Consider the following 23,947-nt stretch of genomic DNA (forward strand, 5'->3'; position numbering starts at 1 on the left):
CCATACATGTCATCGCAAAAAGATTTGCTTTAGCTCCCAGCACAATTTCAGGAGTAAGGACAGATACCAGGACACAGAAAGCTGGAGAGGGCATCAAATCAGCAACAGAACTGCGCCTTTATGTAAGGGGGAACAGGAGGAGCATCGCCAAAACCTTACAAAAAACTTCGAGTGTGGCCAAACATGCCAGGAACAGACTCCATGCGGGTGGCATGAGGCCCGGTTGTAGGTACCTGTACAGCACCGTGCAGCCCAAATGGCATTTGCCAGAAATTACCAGAATAGGGAGATCCACCATTGGTGCTCTGTTCTCTTTACAAAAGCAGGTTCACACGGAGTACATGTGAGAGAGTCTGGAGATGCCATGGTCAATGTCATGCTGCCTGCAGGATCACCTAGTATAACCGGTTTGGTAGTGGATCAATGATTGTTTGGGGAGACATGTACTTGGAGGGTCACACAAACCTCCATGTGATAGCCTAACTGCTGTTAGGTACCAGGGTGAAGTCCTCAGAGCCATTGTCAGTCCTTACACTAGGTTCCTCCTGGTGCAGGACAACAAGTGGGCTCATGTGGCAAGAGTGTGTAGCCAAAGACATTGATCCTCATGTTCCCCAGACCTGAATCAAATTGAAAACTTCTGGTATATACTGTATCCCTGCATCCAATAACACCACGTAGTGCAACACACAGTCCAGGAGCCGCTGATACCCTGATCCAGTTCTTGGGGGATCGTCTCATCGGGAGCATCGCCAGACATTGTGAGGAGTGTAGGACCATACACACCGTGAAGTTACAAGATGAGCTGCCGTGATGAAATTTATGGAAGTTGGATACTTCTGTGATCTCATTTTATGTATTCATTTTACTTTCATTTTTGGGGTGATTTGGGATACAGAACACTACTGGTTGATGCATTTGGTTTCTATTGGCCATTGATGCTTCATTTTGTTCTCATCTAATGGTCTGTTTATGTGGACCAACCAGTGGCACGATATGCCCACTGGCAGCCATTTAGTAGCCTGTTTACACATACAAACCGTAGTAAGGCGATGCTCACTGAGCGAGACAATGTGCCACCACCGATCATCTGTTATCAGCTTTGTTCGAAATGTGCTGCAAAGCTGCTCGTATAATAGGTCCACAATGTTAAACGCCCAGAGAACCATTTATGATTTTTATTTGGAGTAGTGTAGGTAGAGCAGGACACTGTCTGGGCCAGTCAAGTTCTGCCGCACCAATATCACCCAACCATGCCATTATGGACCTTGCTTGGTACACCAGGCACAGTGTGTGTGTGTTTGTTCTTTGTGCTTCTATCTGTTCTTTATGTGTTTGTTGTAACAGAAATATTGATATTTGTGTAGCTAAAATCACTGCAGGCTGACAATATTGATCGAGTCCACCTTTCCTCCAGACGAGACCTGGGCAATCTAACCATCCCCAGAAATAAACATATGGTGTTCAAGCTGTTGAGAAACTACAACGTCCAGCATGCTTTGACAGCCTGCATATTGGCGACTCCCAAAAAAACAGCAAAAAATATCTAGGTAATAGATTAAACGTCACTGTATATTCAAAGGGAAACTGACACTATGTTTCTGCCACATAAACTAAAAGCAACATATTAAAAGAGGACATGTCATAAATTTTTCATGTTGAACTGGACACATCTGCAGAGCAAAATAAAACTTTTTTTTTTATTTTCCCTCTCCATTGTAAAGATATTAGCAATCAATATATTTGGCAGCTTGAAAAAAAAGCTGTTTAATGCCATGTGGGCCGTACTGAAGAGATTTCACTGAAGGGGTGTACGTTTCACCTCTTTCTAAATCTGACCAGTTATCAGCAGGCAGCAACAGACTGGGGAAAGAAGGACACCCCCCATAATAGTGTAACACCCCAGGTAACTGATTGTTACAGTGGTATTTCCTTAGGGTGAGGGTGATGCCATGCCTGGAAGCAAGGAAGGATCCCTTTAACAGGTAACAAGTACTTACAACACTGTTCTGACTCCAGGCCAGAAGGGGGAGCTCTGATCCAGTTTGTGGGTGGCTTCCCTAGATATATTCTGGCTGGAGGAGGAGTTAGTCAGAAAGTCTAAGGAGTGGAATGCTGGGGTGTGCAGACAAGGGGTTCTGCAGCTCCTGGAAGAAGAGTGAGGGACAGAGCAGTCTGTAGGAGACTGACAGGGAAGAGAAGCAAAGGAGAGTGAAAAGCTGAAGGGGAGCTGCAACTGAACTCCCTCCACGCTGAAGCGCAAGTAACCAGTGGCCGGAAGACCGAGGTTGTGGGGGTAACTCTATGCCCCACAGCAGAGACGGGCGCACAGGAGATTGCAAGTCACCTGTCCACCATTAATACCCGAAGGTACAGCAGCACATAGAGCCTGGAGTCATCATGAGAGACACCTGTAAAAAGGCTCAAGTTGCCTGCCATGCGGGTAGTGTTCTACTCAAAGGGACAGAGAGAAAGTGAGGACCTTGTGTGAAGCCTTAGGCAGCAGGGGACTACAACACAGCGCAGAAAGAAAGGCTTCCAACCCCCACCAGGCTAGGGGATCTCTGAATCGCTTCCAGGCTGGCCGGACGATATCAGTACCTGTGATCCATACCCTGGACTGTAGCTGCCTTGTACCAGTAAAAGGTAAAAAGACTGCAACCTTGTGTCCTCTAATTCTTTCTGGCACTACACCATCTTTGCCTACTACATCGGGAGCCCTGGGGACCCAGCTTCACCTGTGGGAAGCCAAACCATCCTTGCGGCAGTACGATCACCCTCAGAGGACCCCTTTAAGCAGCGTCGGTCATCCCTGACCGAATACCACAGGTAGCATCACGAACACTACTACCATAGACTTTAATTCCATAGACCTATTCACCCAGAGCCACGGACTGGGTCACTGCCACTGTGACCACTCCTTTAAGAACTGAACCGGCCTGGTTCCGAGTACCCCACGGTCCTGGCGGGCGCTCCAACAACACTGACAAATAGTGTGCTCTCCTCACTGCAGATGGATGAAATGTGCTGTAGAACAGCAGACCTGAGTGTGGTTAACTAATATCTTCAGCAGTCAGTGTGGGGGGGAGCAGTGTTGTAGAAGTTGAGTTTCACTACAGATACTTCTAGTAGCTTTCCTCTCAAATTAAAATGCGCTTCATTGACAGGAATGAATACATATTAGTATTACAAAAGGAAGTGTAGTGCTGCCAACGCTGCTGTACTGCACCTCACCGGACCGACTGATGGAGATGAAAGCTATCACACTCAGGTCTGCTGTGTTCCTGGACATGTAATCACTGCAGTGAGGAGAGCAGACTTTGTCATTATGTCTCACACTGAGCCTGATCTAAGCTATAGTTGAAGCGTGATCTTTACCTGCTTATGATTGGCAGAGCAGGCAGCATTATGAGAAGAGATCTACTAGAAGTGTTGGTAATGAGACTAACTATGCAGAACTGCCCTTCCCCCCACACTGATGTAGAAGAGAACTGAAAGCTGTTAGTTGAAAACGTTATCCGGGACTTTTTTTTTCCTTTATGACTAATAAGTTATTGGCAGCTAGTTGCTAACTACCTGCCAGTGCTGCCCTGCAAGGATTTTTCCAAGCTCAGAGCGGTTATGGACTGAGTGATTCTCCTGCTTCCTGTGATGTAACGTCGACAGAGCAGCCTATCTTCCACTTTGCTCTGTCGACAGGGGCGTTCCTGCCAATGTTATGTTGATTCATATCCGGCTCCTCACTGCATTTGGCTGAGTCAACTGTCAATCAACATGATACCTGGTCAACAGAGCAGAAGAGACGTAACTGCTCTGTCAAAAGAAGCATGGGAATCGCCAGCAGGAGTGGTTTGTTACTACTATGGGTCAGCAGAGATCGTCACAGGACAGGGAAAAAAAGTGTCCCAGATAAGCCTTTTAACCACACTCAGGTCTGCTGTGCTCCATCATAAGTCATCACTTTGCAGTGAGGAGAGCAGACTGTTTGTCAATGCTATTATGGGGGCATGCTTCTTTGTAGATGACATCATCCACGTCAATCAAAGCAATAAAGTCGGCTATTGCTGGGATTGAGAAGTTGCTGGATGCCGACCAGCGTCACTCATCAGACTGACCTGCGGCTATTAGCTTACGGCATGGGATAATAATATAAGGTATATTCTTCTGACCTATAGGGGGGGTTACACATAGATTGCTGGACTGCTGTGTAAGAGGGCTTCAAATGGCATGGTTTTAGTTTACATGGGGAAAACCTGGTGACACCTTTTCCCTTTAACATTTAAGTAACAAAATATATATACCGTATATATTTCTAATGCAATACAAATCCTGATGTTCATGAATACTTCCAGGGATTTCCTGCATTAATATGGCAGATATCCCACCAATGTTATGCAAAACTGTATATACAGCTTTCGAATGACTAGCTGAGAACGATGGAGCAGATGGCAGGAAATCTCCACGCAACTCATATTTATCTATCACTTTCTATTGAGTGATGCTACCTCCGGGGAGATGTTGGATCAATAGCATTGACTCTGTCCCGCTAAGCTAGAGCACACATTGTGGAATGAGCCATGATCGTAGAGCTCCGCGTTGGGGTTACACAGGGCAGTTGTGATCCATGGGGCTAAAACTGCAGGAGACGACCGGGGTTGAAGACCATTGATAATCCATAGGCATTTGTATAGATTCCTGGAGTTTGCCTGTTGATGAATTGCAGAATATTTCTACCATGGAAAACTCCTGACTAATAAATCCCCCCCACCCTAGGAATGTCTACAATTACCACATCACTTGTGACAGCTGTAGTCATCTTCCACGGATCTCAAGGACTTTGCTGCTTAGAAAGACCATGAAAGACCACAGCAAGCTTAGAAAACAGCACCGTCTTCATTGTCCACCCATAAAGGAGTTGTCTGGCTTTAGGGCACAAATCTGCAGTCACTCTATGTGACTGCAGACTTGTGAATTCTCACAGCGCACGCACTGCACAGCGCCAGTAGTCATGTGAACGCAGTATGCGATTTTCATATATCAGGTCACATTCCGACTAGACGTGTCAGGCCTCACTCAATACCTTTGCATTGAGTGATGCCGCACACCTTTAGTTAGCATGTGACCGCATATATGCAGATCACATACTTGCGATCACGTGCCGGTACTGAAGAATCCTCAGAGCGCTCAGTGACTGCAGACAAGGTCGATCAAACCTCTTTAGTTTGCACATTACGTAATAATTACATGTTAACTACATTTAATTGCAGAATTTGTACAGACTTCATACTTTGCATTGCAAAAGCTAAAATCCGCCTCTGAATCTGTACAAAGAATTAACATGCTTCAGATTTTAAAATCTTTACCGGGCAGGTAATATCTACAGTGTCCAGATGAGATTTAATGAAATCTCATCTTCTGACCAGGCACCGTATTAAGCTGCCTATTTTCTGAACATTAGTCTTTGAGTAAAAAACTGCACAAAATCCATCACCTGTAAATTTAGGGGATTTCACATATTTTTCACACTTATTCATATTTTTTAAGTGCATTTTTTAATTCAGAAACTTGGCGGCAAAATAAAAATGCAACAAAACGATGGCATGCCAGAGATTTAGCCTGCGGATTTAGGGTTTCCAGTGAAATGAATGGGTAAAATCTGCACGAAAAAGGTGCAGCTTCGTAATTGTCATTTAATTGAAAATAAAAATGCATTAAAAAAAAAATCAATAGTAATATATAAGTTTGTAATATATCTTATCAGAGAAATCTGCTACTTTATCGGTCCAAATCTGAGCCACTTTGCTGCTATTATAAAATGCTGAGAATTTTTACATGCAGAAAAACAATCTTAAATATGTCACGTGTCAATCTAGACTTACGGTAGTTTATGTGCACACTTTTTAATGCATTTTTTACACACATAAAAAAAAATCACGTTTTACAGCAGCAGCAAAATGAATGATCTTCAGTGTAAAGAAGAACAAGGAGTCCTAGAAGTGATGATCCGGCCCTTGCGGAGCCCTGATTTCACATCATCCAGTCTGTGTGGGATCACATGAACATACAGAAGGATTTACGCAAGCCTCATACACACAAGATCTGTGGTTAGTTCTCCAGTATGTTTGGAACAACTTCCCTGACAAGTTCCTTCAAAACTGTGTGCAAGTGACAAGTACCTAGAAATAGTGATGTTTTGATGCAGTTTTGAAGGCAAATAATGTTCACACCAAATTTTGATGATTTAGATTTCTGTTTTCTTCATTCATTTTGCATTTTGCTAAAATAAAAAATTATCTATTAACCCTTCTATATGTTAAAGCATTTTTACTAGTGATGAGCGAATATACTCGTTACTCGAGATTTCCCGACAACGCTCGGGTGTCCTCTGAGTATTTTTAGTGCTCAGAGGTTTAGTTTTTTTCGCCACAGCTGGATGATTTACAGCTACTAGCCAGCTTGATTACATGTGGGGATTCCCTAGCAACCAGGCAACCCCCACATGTACTTATGCTGGCTAAAAGCTGTAAATCATTCAACTGAGGTGATGAAAACTAAATCTCCGAGCACTAAAAAATACTCGGAGGACCCCGAGCGTTGTCGGGAAATCTCGAGTAACGAGTATATTCGCTCATCACTAATGCTTACTTTGCGTCATTTTTTACACACCTGCCTGAAACTATTGCACAGTCCTGTACGTTCAAGTTTTGCAATGAGAAAATTTCTCAGTATATGCAACCGTATGCCATGCAAATGTATGTATCACTCATTGACTCCCAGTATAAAAAGCATATTGAGCACCATATGTTCTCTGCCAGATCCCTTTTTTTAAGCCTTATTCACCTTCACGTTTTTATGCAGTTAAATAATAATAATAAAAAATACAAGTTGAACGATACTACCCAGATGGGTGCGAAATCTGCCCTACTGGCATGTCAGGCTTCTTGAGTCTATACACATTTCGGTGTATACATATTTCACATTTCCCTGTTGAATGCCATAAGCGCTGTGTCACGTTGTGACAGTGTTCAATAAGGAAGGGGGCCTCAAACTGTCCATGGGGGCCCAAGTGTCTGACCTTACTGTGCTCCTGTTAAACCCTTATCTGTCCCCTTCCCCACCCCATGCGGCATGGGACAGAAATGTAAGGTAAACAAAGCACAAAGACAAAACAGGGATAACAGAAAACTTCCATCATACAAAAGCACCAACCAACAATAGGGAGGAGGATAGGGACAGAGCAGAATCAACTAAATGGGAACAGGGATCAGGAGAAAAACCCACATGTACCACAGAAAACTACAGATCACTACTAGAACAACTCTACTCCAACCACTTAGCTTCAGCACACAGCACAGGAAGACAAATCTTTCACCGGCAGGGACAAGAAGGTCTGACCAGTTTATATAGGAAGAGGTAAAGACCAGATCAGAAGCAGCTGAAATGGAGCTACATGTTTCTGACCACCATAGAAAGGGTTGTTGACCTCTTCAACAGCAGAGGAAACTAAATCCATTTTATATAGGACACAAATCATACCATCTCTATAGAAGACCTGGAATTCATTATCCGACGTGACCATCTAACTCCAGGTCTTCCAGGGTGACTTGACAACCTCAAGACACGCAGTGTTAATAGACCCTAATATGATGTCCCACTCAGCATGGTAAAATCTCTCGGATTCAATATGAAATGCAGGTATATGGATGTACTGTATATGGTGGTGCAGTGTGGGTTGGCAGTGCCAAGGGAAAGCAAGCATTTTGCACCCTCTAAAACGAGCACCATTATCACTCAGAGTCCATTCCACCAGTCCTGCATTGAACCCCATATTCCCACAGCATGTGTATTGTATTTTAGCAAAATAGTAAATTATTGTTTACTTGTTAATCATCTAATTTTTTTTCTGCTTTTTGTTGAAATTTGACATGAAATGTAAAAAATATAAAGTTATAAATTGCTATATATTTTTTTTACTTTATATTTTTAATTACACCTTTTGTCATTTTTTAATGTATTTTATTGCCTTAATCCTAAATGTTATAACCCTCATAAAATTTGGAACATGAGCAATCAGCCCTGTGCCCCCAATGCAATGCCATTGCAATTTGGGTCCCATATAAGTGTATGGGTTGCCTATTATGGCAAAATACAACTCAAAAATTGTGTCGAGTCATAGTCTGCTTGTCTGTATGAGTCCTAAGGGCTTGTGCACATGGCAGTATTTCCGTCTGAGTGCGAACCGACAAAATATTGGACGGTACTGGGACCAATTTTATTCTGTGGGCCTGTCCACCTGTACGATTCTTGCCTTGGACGGAGATGGTGCGAGAAAGAAATTACAGCACTCCACAATTTGATACAATATTGTGATTGCACTCGGCCATGCTAATCAATTAGTCGGTGGAAAACATTGGATTGCGCTATGATGACCTCTTAATGCAGTCCAATTTCCACGGACTGACAGAATAGAGAAGATGGAGAAATTTTGATCTTCATCTTCTCACAATGTGCTCTGATTTTCTCAGATGAGAAAATCGGATTACACTATGTTGATGTAACGTGGCGTGGGGCAGTAGCCATGGGCAAGGCATTCGTTTATGGTACCCTTCCATGTTACATGAAAGTGGAGGTCCTGGCTAAGTGTGTATTGACTTGTGCTGTGAGAGCCTTATGTTCATCCAGGTCGTATGTACCGTTGTTGTGGGTTTGCTGGACCAGATGTTTCAAAGTTCAATTTGAGAGACCACCATTCACGAATAAACTCTTCACTTGAACGGTATATACAAGAGATGGCAGGTACAGTCTTATGAAAGTTTTCATTACAACTTGAAGCATTTTCCACAGTCTCCTTCCTAAGTAGTATATTCCAGGAATCTCTATGTCTCCTGTTTCTCCTTACTTAGCCATAACCCAGCTTTAACACTGTCCTAATCAACAAGCATCCTTCACTTGTTCTGTGGTTCCACGTCCACTTTCCACTACTGGTGCATGGAACTTTCACTCGGGACTCTTCACTAGTCCCCCATATTCAGTCCTCTTTAGGCCTGTTACCTTCAGTCTTGTAGGATCCATTTCCAGAAGGCCACTCTGTCTCTTTTAGTCACTTATCCTCAGGATCTCGCTATCCCTCCTCTTAAGTTTCCTCTCATCTAGGATCACCCTTGAATGCAGCACTGTACACCTTGGACCTTGTGCTTCACTCATTATGCATTTCAAGCTCTATATGCCTTCCCATGACTTTCCCTTTCAACATCCCCTCCCACTGTGGGCTAGTCCCAAACATCAACTATGATTATTCTTACAGGCAAAGTACACATAGCTAATGCACATCACAATACACAGCGCAGTTCACATTAGATGTCATTAACACTTATTACATTTTACATTACATGTCAGATTGCCAGATTACACACACTTCAACAACAACAAACTTGTTTCTTCAAGGTGAAAATGTGGGCAGCATGTCCATATCCTTACTTTCAACCCTTCTTTAACGATGGTCATCTTTGACCATCCGGAATCTATAAAACACCAACACACTCCAGTACATAGCTTACAATCATCAATAGCAGTTGGCACCGGACACTCTCCTGCACTTTACTTAGACCCGTGACCTTTACTTCCCGCTTTGTGTAGACCGGTCCCCTCGGTTAGGACCCTTACGTCTATCCGAGTCCATGTTGCAGTGTTCCTAACCTGGAACCAGTCCATCAGGTTCGTTTCATTTTACCAAACAATGGCCTTTAGGCCAACAATACAGTCCCTTAAAACAATTTCAACCCAACCGGTACATCGGGTCATACATCCCTCCCTTCCCCCAACATTGATCCTTGTGGTAAGGTCCCAGTCCATGAGGGGTAAAGTAAATTGTTCCCCATTAATCCATAGTATGGGGACACAGTCCCTTAGATGTATATCCCTTACTGGATATGGTTCAGTCCTGTACTGATGGTGTAGGACCCACCAGTGGCTCCCTACTCCACCAGGGGAATGCACAACACTCGCAACAAAACTGGGAATGGGAAAACAAATTTGGCCGTCCGAGGCCATTATTGTAGGGGAGTCCCAGATTCGTGGGTCCTAGATCCATCGGAGCTTTGGGCTCTTAGAACTCGGGTGCAACTAGCACAACATGGCCCATTCAAACTTCCAACTCCTGACAGCATTTTCTCTATTATTAATATCTCTTAGCTCATCCCGTGTCTGTACTCTCTTCCTCTTCTTCAGGGAATCCCGGGGACAACCTTCATCTACTTTCTGTAGACTCTGTTCCCTGGCACATGACCCAGCCCTTGACACTGTAGGGGCCCCAGCCATGTAGCAATGGGCCACCGCTCTCTGCATCACCTGAACCACAGCCGGCTTTCTTGTTTTGAGAGGCAGCCCCCAGTGATCTTCTGGGGCTTGCGGTGGTACCTACAGCTCGGCCAGCTTCAACGGCTCTCTCATTCCTCCACAAATGATGGAAAACTTGGTTGGGTGTAGGGTTTCCTGTGTGTATATCATTATTTAGCGCTAGTAGGTTTGGAAGTTACAGATCAACTTTTTCTGATACGTCTGTTTAACTGAATGCATTTCCAATGAAGTAACAACACTGAGCCATCTTTTTGCAGAACTCTGTGCTGTTCCTTGGTTATTTATCCTGGAAAATTATACTAAAATTGACCACTGGACAATTTCCATTCCACTTTGTCGATATGGTGTGTCTCCAGTGTGAGGACAGGTGTACACCACTGTATTTTCGGTCTAAGTATGATCCGACAAAACATCAAATCGCACTCGGACCAATGTCCCGAGTCTGTTCAAGGAAAAAAAAATGCAGCATGTCCGAATTTGACCTGATATTCAGATTTCACTCTGCCATGACAGTTAATGAGTGTATGGAAAACATCAAAATGCACTTGTATGACATCTCAGTGCTGTCCGATTTTCATGAACTGACAGAATGGAGAAGATGGAGAGATTTTGTTCTCCATCTTCTCCTCGTCCGAGAGAATTGGATCACACTGATCAAAACCCTTATCGAAGTCTGATCAGAGTGTGATTTTCAAGAGGGATAACAAAGAGATGACATACTTTGGAGTTATATTAAAAAAAAAGAGGTGCTTCAGATATGTTATTCCATGGAAAAGAAAAGTGTTTCACTATTACTGTGTTGAACATTAAAGGAGTATTCCTGTTCCGCTTACTTCTGCAATGAGAGGTAAGTGGAGCCGGTGAGGTCAGTCCTACGTATACCTGTCAGGTATCGTTGCCCTATAGGAGACTTCACGTCTGTTGATACCTGCCGATCAAGCCACTGAATCGTCAGCTATCTGTTGACGTGACTTCACCATTGTCGCTTGGCTTCCGAAGCGGAAGGCTGGACCACGGTGAGTCATTGGACGTGGTATATCTCGATTTTTCCAAAGCGTTTGATACCGTGCCGCACAAGAGGTTGGTACACAAAATGAGAATGCTTGGTCTGGGGGAAAATGTGTGTAAATGGGTTAGTAACTGGCTTAGTGATAGAAAGCAGAGGGTGGTTATAAATGGTATAGTCTCTAACTGGGTCGCTGTGACCAGTGGGGTACCGCAGGGGTCGGTATTGGGACCTGTTCTCTTCAACATATTCATTAATGATCTGGTAGAAGGTTTACACAGTAAAATATCGATATTTGCAGATGATACAAAACTATGTAAAGCGGTTAATACAAGAGAAGATAGTATTCTGCTACAGATGGATCTGGATAAGTTGGAAACTTGGGCTGAAAGGTGGCAGATGAGGTTTAACAATGATAAATGTAAGGTTATACACATGGGAAGAAGGAATCAATATCACCATTACACACTGAATGGGAAACCACTGGGTAAATCTGACAGGGAGAAGGACTTGGGGATCCTAGTTAATGATAAACTTACATGGAGCAGCCAGTGCCAGGCAGCAGCTGCCAAGGCAAACAGGATCATGGGGTGCATTAAAACAGGTCTGGATACACATGATGAGAGCATTATACTGCCTCTGTACAAATCCCTAGTTAGACCGCACATGGAGTACTGTGTCCAGTTTTGGGCACCGGTGCTCAGGAAGGATATAATGGAACTAGAGAGAGTACAAAGGAGGGCAACAAAATTAATAAAGGGGATGGGAGAACTACAATACCCAGATAGATTAGCGAAATTAGGATTATTTAGTCTAGAAAAAAGACGACTGAGGGGCGATCTAATAACCATGTATAAGTATATAAGGGGACAATACAAATATCTCGCTGAGGATCTGTTTATACCAAGGAAGGTGACCGGCACAAGGGGGCATTCTTTGCGTCTGGAGGAGAGAAGGTTTTTCCACCAACATAGAAGAGGATTCTTTACTGTTAGGGCAGTGAGAATCTGGAATTGCTTGCCTGAGGAGGTGGTGATGGCGAACTCAGTCGAGGGGTTCAAGAGAGGCCTGGATGTCTTCCTGGAGCAGAACAATATTGTATCATACAATTATTAGGTTCTGTAGAAGGACGTAGATCTGGGGATTTATTATGATGGAATATAGGCTGAACTGGATGGACAAATGTCTTTTTTCGGCCTTACTAACTATGTTACTATGTTACTATGTCTTATTTTTCTTACACTTTCTGAGTGGTTGCTAGTGATAAACAATAGTCGCTTCTCGGCAGCGCTCTGCTGTGGCACCTACCCCTTTAGTAGTAGTGGAACCAGCGTTAGATAATGGTTCCCAATGGAGCAATTTACCTAAAGCTTCCCATTACGGGATTCAGGAGAAGTGACTTGCAGATATGGCTGGCTCTGAGAGAGTTAATGGGATAATTGTTGCACCTGTAGCTTTACTGTAATAATCGGCCCCGAAGAGCGGAGCCGGGACCTCCGCTGGGCTTTACTGCAGGTGTTCAGCATCACGAGAGCTGCAGCATGCCCTGCTGGTACAGAAGACAACGCCATGATTATTCTTCAGGCCGGATGGTAAATTAGCAAGCAATTCCAGCAATATTACAGAACTGTAACTCAGCTTTCCTGGCGTCCGGAATGGCAAATGTGACAAGTAATGTACAGATATGGGAGAAAAGGGAAGAGAACATCATAAAAGTTCAAGAAACATCAAATTTTTCCTCTTTTGCCAACAGCTTTTGGATCACTAATGGCACACCCGAAACACAGCACCCCCAAATAAAGATAAAACCCCCCATTCCTCATTGTCGATTATTGACTTTTTTGGAGTAATTTGTTCTTTATTACCCCCTTTTTACATTTGCATCTTATTCTCTAAGTTTTGCAACATTTTTTAAAGTTTTTCATTTCTAAGTCTTTTTTTCATTTTTCCTTACCAACTTTGCTTTATCCAGATGTTTTACACTTTTCCGGATGCCGCTTTTTTCTTTTTTCTTTTAGTTGCATCTCACGTACATGTACGACACTTTAACTCCTTCACCACCTTGAGATTTTCCATTTTCATTTTTTTCTCCCCTTCTTCCCAGAGCTATAACTTTTTTTTTTTAATTTTTCCATCAATATAGAAGTATGAGGGCTTTGTTTTGTTTGCGGGACGATTTGTACTTTTGAACGACACCATTGATTTTACCACACGGCGTAATGCAAAATGGTTAAAAAAAAATCCAAGTGCAGTGATATTGCAAAAAAAAAAGTGCAATTTCACAATTTTTTGTTGTTGTTGTTTTTTTTTACCATGTTCCCTAAATGCTAAAACTGATGTATATGATTCAGCGGCGCTAGTAGTAGAAAGTTTTTCAATGCTGCAAATCAGGACAATAACCACAGATTTGTCAATTGGATATGTATTGGAAAATAGTAGATTTGCGCAAAGGAAAAAGAGGAGAATATCTGGGGAAAAAAATAGCTTTTTTTTTTGCCCCCCAGATATTCTCCTGTTTTTCCTTTGCACAAATCTACTATCTTCCAATACAAATGCTAAAACTGACCTGCCATTATGATACTCCAGGTCATTATGAGTTCGCTGATACCAAACGTTTATTTCCTTTTTTTATTTATGTGGTAAAAAAACAAATCCAAAGTTTATAAAAAAAAAAAAAGGCGATATCTGAGTGTGGTGTGATATACGCCGACGCTGGCAGCAGAGGAGATGGAGAAATTAATTTCTCCGCCTCCTCCGCGGCTGTGCTCCGTCAAAAGACACACGGAAGATAAACTGACTTTTTTTTTTTTGCTTTTTGCCATCGTCTTAGGCCTGTCCCACACGTCCAGATAATTCCGGTACCGGAAAAATCGGTACCGGAATTGTCCGTGTGTCCGTGTGCTTACGTAGCACATCAGTGTGGCACACGTGCGGCAGCCGTGTGCCGACTGAGGACCACAAGGACCGTGCAGGAGACAGCGCTACAGTTAAGCGCTGTCCCCTGCGTGTGGTGCTGAACCCGGTATTCATCCCTTCTTCCCAGCAGCGTTCACTGGAGAGAAGGAATTAATAATTTTTTTTTTCTTTTCCCTTAAAAATAAAGATTGTGCGTCCCCTCCCGCCTCCCATCCCCTGTGCGCCCCCCCCCCCCACTTGCCAGGAAGACTGAGGACCACACGGACCGTGCAGGAGACAGCGCTACAGTTAAGCGCTGTCCCCTGCGTGTGGTGCTGAAGCCGGGTTTCATCTCTTCTTCCCAGCAGCGTTCACTGGAGAGAAGGAATGAATAATTTTTTTTTTTTTTCCCTTAAAAATAAAGATTGTGCGTCCCCTCCCGCCTCCCATCCCCTGTGCACCCCCCCGCTTGCCAGGAAATACTCACCGACCCCCAGCTCCAGCGATGTCGCCTCTCAGCGCCTGCAGCCTGTGCTGTGTGAGCGGTCACGTGGTCCCGCTCATTACAGTGAGGAATATGCGCATATTTTCTATGCCATGTTGTGCATAAATATGTGATTCTTCAGAATTTCTATTAGGCTATGTGCACACGTTCAGGATTTCTTGCAGAAAATTCCTGAGAATTCCGGACATTTTCTGCAAGAAATCCGCAAGAAAACCGCATGCGTTTTTGCCGCGGTTTTGACGCGTTTTTGCCGCGGTTTTTTTCTGGACCCTTCCCAATACATTTTGGAGTGGGAAATCCGCAAAAAAAAACGGAAAATTAATGAACATGCTGCGTTTTTTGCCGCGATGCGTTTTTTTCACGGAAAAAAACGCATCATGTGCACAAAACATGCGGAATTTATTCTAAATGATGGGATGCTTATTGTATGCGTTTTTTTTGCGGTTTTATAGCGTTTTTATCGGGAAAAATCGCGAAAAAACCGCAACGTGTGAACACAGCCTTAGTCTTTGCCTGATGAAGAGACCTGAGTAGTCTGGAAAGCTGCAATCTGTTACCATCTTTTCAGTTAGCCATTAAAAGGTATCAACCACTGAGGACTCTCAATTCTAAATATTTTTCTATCTACTGGCTAACACGGTACCAAGATATATTTCTTTCCTGTATCAAAAACGTGAGGTATTTTGACGTTTTCTGTCAGAAAAATCCACGTAAAAAAAAAAACCCTTGAGTTCTAAATGCCCCTTTATAAGTTGTTACTCAGGAATTTATTAATTTGTGATTCTCCCTCATCTTCTGATATTTATACATTGGTGACAAACGCTAGCGCCACTTTTACCACAAACTGAACACCTTGACGTTTGTCTCTACAGACACAGCCCTAAAGACTTTATTGAACTACAATTCCCGGCATGCCTGTGTTACTTCCCCTCGCTAGCTATCGCAGTCAGCGTCGGCGCATTGCATCTTGGGATTCGTAGTTCGGATCAGGCGTATACTGCGGGCTTTTCTAACCTAAGCTTCTTTTTTTTTCCCCTGAAGGTGGCAGCAGTGAGCGCTCAGCCTCCCAGCAGCACGTTGACGTAGGATTACGCGATGACGTCTGGGCGTAAGACGGGAATAGCTTTCCTCCTTGTGGTCCGCCATATTGGAGTCTAGCTTGGCTCCGCTCTGGTCGGTTGTTCGCCTCTTCCGCCGCCCTGTCATTTCTCGTTGCGGCTTGAATCCGCGCTCCTCTTCGGTAGAGCTCCGGTGTGCGGCTCTCGGCAGAGCGGACGGTATTATAGCGCAGATATGAGCCCGGCCGACGCCAAGAGAGGGGCGAAGCGGAGGAAGAACAAGCGGGGCGGAGGCAGCAGCAGCGGCAGCAGCAGCGGCAGTAACAGCAGTGCAGCCGGGGACGTGAAGGCAGCGGCGGCTCTGCGGGGACAGCACAGTGCGGCCGCCGGAGGAGGCAGCGGAGGAGCGGGCAGCGCGGCAGGAGCAGGCCTCATCTCCAGCACCGCGCCCGGGACAGAGGTGAGCTGCCAGCCCGCGGTGCCAGGCCCTGTGCCCGGTGTGTACCCTGGGGGCACTGCCATGTGTCTGCTGGACCGGGCCTGGGTGGTGTCAGCTGTTACCAGGACTGGCGCTGCTCTTATTTTGTGGGGGCCACTTTTGGGGTTATGCTAATGTAGTTGTCATGGTAACCATACCATCAGGGGGTGGGGGTGGAGGAGTCGTACTCTAAGCATCTCGGTTTGGAGAACTACAAGTACCAGCTTACCTCAGCATCTTGCCGCCTCACATGCCTGGCATGATGAAGGTTGCGTTTATTTTTTTATTTCTTGCAATTACCAGACACGACCTTGAGTGGCGCTGTTCTGCTAAAATTATGCTGGTGTGTTGTTTTTTTTTTTTTTTTTAAGGGGATTTTCAAAAAAATCCTAAAACAAACAGCGCACTAGTCCCTCTTCCCCGTTCCCTGCCTCTGCTCTCGGTGTTTTTTTTGTTGTTGTTTGGGGATGTGATGTCACATTGACAGCGCTGCAGCCAATCGGAGAGCTCGGCAGCTCTGTCTGCTGTAGCTGAGCCTACTGATTGGCTGCAGCGTTGTCAACGTGACCTCACCGCTGCAGATAAGACACTAGTAACAGCAGTGGGAAAGCAGCGCTGGTCCTGGAGAGGGTGAGTGCAGAACCATTTTTCACTTAACCTCTAATGGGATTTTTCGAGTGTAAGAACACCCGTGCACTACTCGCCCTCCCCAGGTCCTTAGCTGAGTCACCGCCGCTGCTCCCGGTGTCTGATTGTGGCTGTACTGCTGCCAACATGACCTCAGCGTTGCAGATTAAAGAGATTTTTCCGGTTTCTCAAAACCCCTGTTCCTCTGCGTTAAAAAAAAAAAAAAAAAAAACTCACCCTCCCCAGGTCCTTCGCTAAGTCACCACCGCCCCTCCTGGTGTCTGATCCTGTCTGCAGTGCTGAAGTCATGTTGACAGCGCTGCATCCAATCAGAGAGCTCAGCAGCTGGTACTGAGTAATCAGGCAGAGCCGCTGGGGATGCTGATTGGCTGCAGCGCTGTCAACGTGACATCAGCGCTGCAGATAAGACACTGACACTGCGATGGACTTGGGGAGGGTGAGTAGAGTAAAAAAACCTTTTTTTTTTTCCTGGTTTCGTGTTTCTCTGCCTAAATGAATATTGTTTGTATTACTTGCCCTCCCCAGGTCCTTCAGAGTCTCCGCCGCTGCTCCCAGTGTCTGATTTTGTCTGCAGTGCTGTCATCACGTTGACAGCGCTCCATCCAATCAGTGAGCTCGGCACCTAGAACTGTCTGCTCGGGCAGAGCTGCTGGGAATGCCGATTGGCTGCAGCGCTGTCAACGTGACATCAGTGCTGCAGTATTAGAGATGCAGCACTGGACCTGGGGAGGATGAGAGCACGATTTTTCTCACAACCCCTGTCTTTTGGCAAGAGTTTTTCTTGAAAACCCTTCGGCGAGCTTGGTGTTTGCTGTCACCTTTGATTTCCAGACTTTCTTCAGCGGTGAGACGCTACTATACTGTTTGCACAGCTTTTGGCGGAGGATGTTGTGTGCATTGCTGTGGTCAGGGCATTGCCTGGCACTTGTGGTCCTGGTACCTGGATAGATGGCAGCGATGCTCCTCACCTAGAGGCTACGTTGTCTACTTCAGTGCCTTCATTAACTTTCTAATATACGTTGATGCAGTTTCTTTCTAACTTTAAGGCTATGTGCACACGTATTCTTGGCCACTGTGGATTTTTCCGCAGCAGATTTGATTAATCTGCAGGGCAAAAACCCTGCATTTTTTGCTGCAGATTTATCGCGGATTTACCGTGTTTTTTCTGTGGTTTTCACTGCAGTTTTCCATAGGGGCAGCTTTAAAATCGCTGCGGAATCCGCAGAAAGAAGTGACATGCTGCGGAATGTAAACCGCTGCGTTTCCACGCGTTTTTTTTCAGCAGCATTTGCACAGCGTTTTTGGTTTTTCATAGGTTTACATTGAACTGTAAACTCATGGGAAACTGCTGCGGATCCGCAGCAAAATCCGCATCGTGTGCACATACCTAAGACCAGTGCTTGCTGTCAGTAACTAGACTCCAGATCAGAGGTTGAAAATTCCTCGCTTGCACAGCTGAGGGTTTGTTACATGTAAGGCTTCATTCCATTATATTAACCTGCTCTGTCACGGAGCTGCGCCTCGCAGATGGATGGAGTGATGGGCACCAACACTGCCCGACTGACCCCGTGGATTATAGTAGGGTCCGTCTTTTTATTTTTTTTTGTATGGCGTCCTGCTTTTTCATCTGGAGGTGACTGTTTGTCTTTTTTTTATATCTGGAACTTTCCGAGTTAGAAGTAAGGTATTAATGCTTTTGACGTTTATAATCCATACTTTTTTTTCTTATGAAGAGGGTTTTCAACTATTGATCTAAAAAGATGCAACCAACGTTTGGAGTTTACAGCTTCCCCTGCAGACCTGTGCGTCTCCATGGTAACAAACCCTGTGTATAGTGTGACATGTAACGCCATTCCCGCACATAGAGCCGAATGCACACGTTACAGATTTACCACCTAGATTTCCATACCGAAGAAGCGCAGCGTAGTATTGCGTCAACTAAGTTTATGTCGGAAATTTTCTGCACATAAATTGACCTGCCGTGCAGATGTTAAACCCCGCAGTACGTCTGTTCTTCACGTGGGTTTTATTTCGGCCTTTCAGGATGAAATGTCTGTGTATTTTTATGCAGAATAACAGTGGAGAATCTGCATCGCGTCCACAACATGAGATTCTACAATTGTTTATCTGTATCCTCAGAATCGCATCACTCCGCAGAGGAGCTGCAGGCACAAATTGGCCACAGAGATGTCACCAAAACTATATTTGCAAAGCTGACATTTGGTTTAAATTCAGTTCCTTTGGAGCAAATATATAAAACCTAAATTACAAGGGATGTACTTACTTTGTCGTCCCAGTATTTACAGGTCCTACAAACGTGGTCCTATAGATGTCGATAATGCAAACTATGGATGTAAATACTGTGCAGATTGTTGGCTAATGAGGAGCGCTGCCTATTGGTCAGGGGATCAGTGTGGACACAGGAGAGATTTGGGGGCTGCGAGCTCCTCTACATTGGTGTAGGAGAGAAAAGAGCCTGTGTGACTGGTCTCCATCACCAGGGTTCACATACTTTATTTTCACTTTAATTTCCCAGGCTTGGCAGCTCGTTACCTTTTCCTATGTCTTCCTGGGGCTGGGTGTACTGGGTACAGGTATTTCAGGTCTTCCTGTCCCGATGTCGCTCATTTCCCTCTTTCTATCCAGGCGCTGTCACTAGGTTGGTCACACATTTTCTTTCCTTTTGACACATCTTGTGCTAATGATATGCAACAGGCCAGCTGTTAGCAAAACTACAACTCCCAGCATGCCCTGATGGCCAATTGGAGGGCCACAGGTTGCTCCTCTCCTTGAGTCTGATATCTAGTGGGGAGAGTTGTGATTATGGTGCGATAAGCCTGTGGTTGGGAACAGATTGAGGGCTTGCAGCCCCCTCTTGGGGACCCCCCACCTGTCAGCCACTGATGTAGCCTCCTGCCCATAGACCACCATTGCTGACTGTAATGTGAGCCTGCAGTTTAGCACTAGAAGAACTCTTAGCAAATTGCTTAAAAAGCAATCCCCCAAATGTGGTGTCTTATTCTTCAGCAGTGTTGTGATACTCTTCTATATTTCTGTATTTTATCCATTTATATAACGCCAGCATATTCTACAACGCTGTACACATTTGTCATCCCAAGGTGACTGACCTGAAGCGACCCACCCAAACGGGGGGAGACCATGCCAACTTATAGATGAGCCAAAAGATTCGCACTGCCTTTGTCCAGTCCGGTCCTCTAGTAACAGGAGGAATGAATAAGGCAAACCTTGTAAATGGCTGCGGGTTTTTGTATACAGCTACATTGCTGATGATTGCGGACTGCAGACAAAACTGTCTGGTCCTGTGATAATGATAACGCTGTGAATTTAGACATTTTTTTTTTTAATTAGAGTAGGTGGGAACCATTTGCAGGGCCCTGGACACATCCGTTAGGGCAGTCTCACACGTCCAGATATTTCCGGTACCGGAATTATCCGTGTGCCGGTGCGTTTCTGTGGCACATCAGTGTGGCACACGTGTGCCGCCCGTGTGCCCACTGGGTACCACACGCACCGTGCCGGAGACAGCGCTAAAGTTTAGCGCTGTCCCCTGCATCGTGCTGAAGCCCCATTCATATCTTCCCTGCAGCAGCGTTTGCTGTAGAGAAGATATGAATATTAGTGTGTAAAATCAATATCCAGGTCCCCACCCCCCTTTGGGAGGTGGAGCCGCATATTCATGATTGTAATCGGCGGCCCCACGTGACCGTATACAGGAGAAGATGCGGCCAGGAGAGGAAGCAGCGCCGGCGAGGGAGCGAGCCGGGTGAGTATTTTCAGAACAGCGGGGGGCGCACAGGGGGTGGAGGGTGTTGGGGGCGCACAGGTCGGGCCACATAGATCTTTATTTTAAACACACTTATTCATACCTTCTCTGCAGCAAACGCTGCTGCAGGGAAGATATGAATCGCGGCTTCAGCACTAGTGGGGGGGGGACAGCGCTTAATGTAGCGCTGTCTCCTGCACGGCACACGGACAATGTCCGTGTGCGGTACATGCTTTACACGGACCCATTGACTTTAATGGGTCCGTGTAATCTGTGCGCTCCCACGAACCCTGACATGTCTCCGTGTTTGGCACACGGAGACACGGTCCGCAAAAAATCAATGACATCTGAACATATGCATTGATTTTTATGTGTCTACGTGTGTCAGTGGCTCCGGTACGTGAGGAAACTCACCTCACGTACCGGAGCCACTGACGTGTGAAACCGGCCTTAATGGGAGCCCCGTGAACCACCTCCTACATGCTGCCATCCCAGCTCCTCTTTTGCTTAGCCAGTGTGGCGCGATGTCACATGTACGCCACGCCACAACGGTCAATCAAATGTACAGTAAATAGAAGGCGGCATTCAAGCTTCCCGTCCAGCAGCCATAGATCACCGCCGTGTCTGCTGGGACAGGTCTTGGGAATCGTTTCACCGAATATAGTTGTATGCTTCGGTTCTTGGGAAGAGAGCCGGTATCGACCACTTCTGCAGCCCCTGCTGGTGCTGTCGCCCAGCTTTCCCTGGCTCCTGAGTGACACCCCTACATACTTATGCAGTAGTATCTCCATTTTTAGAGAAGAGGGGTGGCAGCGTAGATCGGGGGTTATGGACCTGCGTCTCCTGCTCTGACAAAATGCCCCTAACGTCCTTTGTGGGTTTTGCTGCCAGTACAAGTATTCTTGTGTAACGTAATCTCTGCTCTTTATAGGTTTTTGTTCATTCACTTTATTAAATATAGGATGTGTATGATGTCACAGGTTGGAACGTCAACATTGGTGGCAAGTTGCTAGGACGTGTGGCCAATGCCTTGTTAATATTCAGCTGATATACTGTGTATATGTATGTATATACAGTGGGGCAAAAAAGTATTTAGTCAGTCAGCAATAGTGCAAGTTCCACCACTTAAAAAGATGAGAGGCGTCTGTAATTTACATCATAGGTAGACCTCAACTATGGGAGACAAACTGAGAAAAAAAAATCCAGAAAATCACATTGTCTGTTTTTTTATCATTTTATTTGCATATTATGGTGGAAAATAAGTATTTGGTCAGAAACAAAATTTAATCTCAATACTTTGTAATATATCCTTTGTTGGCAATGACAGAGGTCAAACGTTTTCTGTAAGTCTTCACAAGGTTGCCACACACTGTTGTTGGTATGTTGGCCCATTCCTCCATGCAGATCTCCTCTAGAGCAGTGATGTTTTTGGCTTTTCGCTTGGCAACACGGACTTTCTACTCCCTCCAAAGGTTTTCTATAGGGTTGAGATCTGGAGACTGGCTAGGCCACTCCAGGACCTTGAAATGCTTCTTACGAAGCCACTCCTTCGTTGCCCTGGCGGTGTGCTTTGGATCATTGTCATGTTGAAAGACCCAGCCACGTTTCATCTTCAATGCCCTTGCTGATGGAAGGAGGTTTGCACTCAAAATCTCACGATACATGGCCCCATTCATTCTTTCATGTACCCGGATCAGTCGTCCTGGCCCCTTTGCAGAGAAACAGCCCCAAAGCATGATGTTTCCACCACCATGCTTTACAGTAGGTATGGTGTTTGATGGATGCAACTCAGTATTCTTTTTCCCCAAAACACGACAAGTTGTGTTTCTACCAAACAGTTCCAGTTTGGTTTCATCAGACCATAGGACATTCTCCCAAAACTCCTCTGGATCATCCAAATGCTCTCTAGCAAACTTCAGATGGGCCCGGACATGTACTGGCTTAAGCAGTGGGACACGTCTGGCACTGCAGGATCTGAGTCCATGGTGGCGTAGTGTGTTACTTATGGTAGGCCTTGTTACATTGGTCCCAGCTCTCTGCAGTTCATTCACTAGGTCCCCCCGCGTGGTTCTGGGATTTTTGCTCACCGTTCTTGTGACCATTCTGACCCCACGGGGTGGGATTTTGCGTGGAGCCCCAGATCGAGGGAGATTATCAGTGGTCTTGTATGTCTTCCATTTTCTAATTATTGCTCCCACTGTTGATTTCTTCACTCCAAGCTGGTTGGCTATTGCAGATTCAGTCTTCCCAGCCTGGTGCAGGGCTACAATTTTGTTTCTGGTGTCCTTTGACAGCTCTTTGGTCTTCACTAGGGTTGAGCGACCTTGACTTTTTTAGGGTCGAGCCGGGTTTCGCGAAACCCGACTATCTCAAAAGTCGAGTCGAGTGAAATCGGCCGATTATGGCGAAAAGTCGAGGATCGACCGAAACACGAAACCCTGAACTGAAAAGCTGGTGTTACACAGTGCAAATCGCTACAGCGCACAAGCGACAACATGGCGATAGGCGTCCACGCCCCTAAGACCTATGTCATCACTCTGCCCACGCCCCTTCATTGGCTGAAAAAAATGGCGCCAAGCGCGTCATACGAAACGCGACTTTGGCGCGAAAGTCGCGTACCGCATGGCCGACCCCACACAGGGATCGGGTCGGGTTTCATGAAACCCGACTTTGCCAAAAGTCGGCGACTTTTGAAAATGAACGATCCGTTTCGCTCAACCCTAGTCTTCACCATAGTGGAGTTTGGAGTCAGACTGTTTGAGGGTGTGCACAGGTGTCTTTTTATACTGATAACAAGTTTAAACAGGTGCCATTACTACAGGTAATGAGTGGAGGAAAGAGGAGACTCTTAAAGAAGAAGTTACAGGTCTGTGAAAGCCAGAAATCTTGATTGTTTGTTTCTGACCAAATACTTCTTTTCCACCATAAAATGCAAAAAAAATGTTAAAAAAACAGACAATGTGATTTTCTGGATTTTTTTTTCTCTGTTTGTCTCCCATAGTTGAGGTCTACCTATGATGTAAATTACAGACGCCTCTCATCTTTTTAAGTGGTGGAACTTGCACTATTGCTGACTGACTAAATACTTTTTTGCCCCACTGTATGCAGCACTTGGTAAATAAGGGGTAATGCATCTTATGGAAATCACTCGGTGCCTTGGGGCCGGTCTCCAAGCAACTCCATGCTTTTCCTCCACCGCACCCGGCCCCTGATGTAG

The 23,947-nt window shown here is 45.2% G+C and overlaps 1 protein-coding gene across 2 annotated transcripts in view; it reads left to right on the plus strand.

Annotated features, from left to right (window-relative positions):
- Positions 1 to 15,885: 15,885 nt before the first annotated feature.
- Positions 15,886 to 23,947, plus strand: part of FAM193A (family with sequence similarity 193 member A) — a 108,930-nt gene continuing 100,868 nt past the window's right edge. For both annotated transcript variants that reach the window (XM_069744863.1, XM_069744864.1), the window contains exon 1: positions 15,886 to 16,280. In XM_069744863.1, coding sequence (XP_069600964.1) covers positions 16,056 to 16,280 — 225 coding nt within the window. In that variant the 5' untranslated portion in view covers positions 15,886 to 16,055. The remainder of the gene's footprint in view (positions 16,281 to 23,947) is intronic.

Source organism: Ranitomeya imitator, chromosome 1 (assembly GCF_032444005.1).
Source record: "Ranitomeya imitator isolate aRanImi1 chromosome 1, aRanImi1.pri, whole genome shotgun sequence".
NCBI classification, from domain to species: Eukaryota; Metazoa; Chordata; class Amphibia; order Anura; family Dendrobatidae; genus Ranitomeya; species Ranitomeya imitator.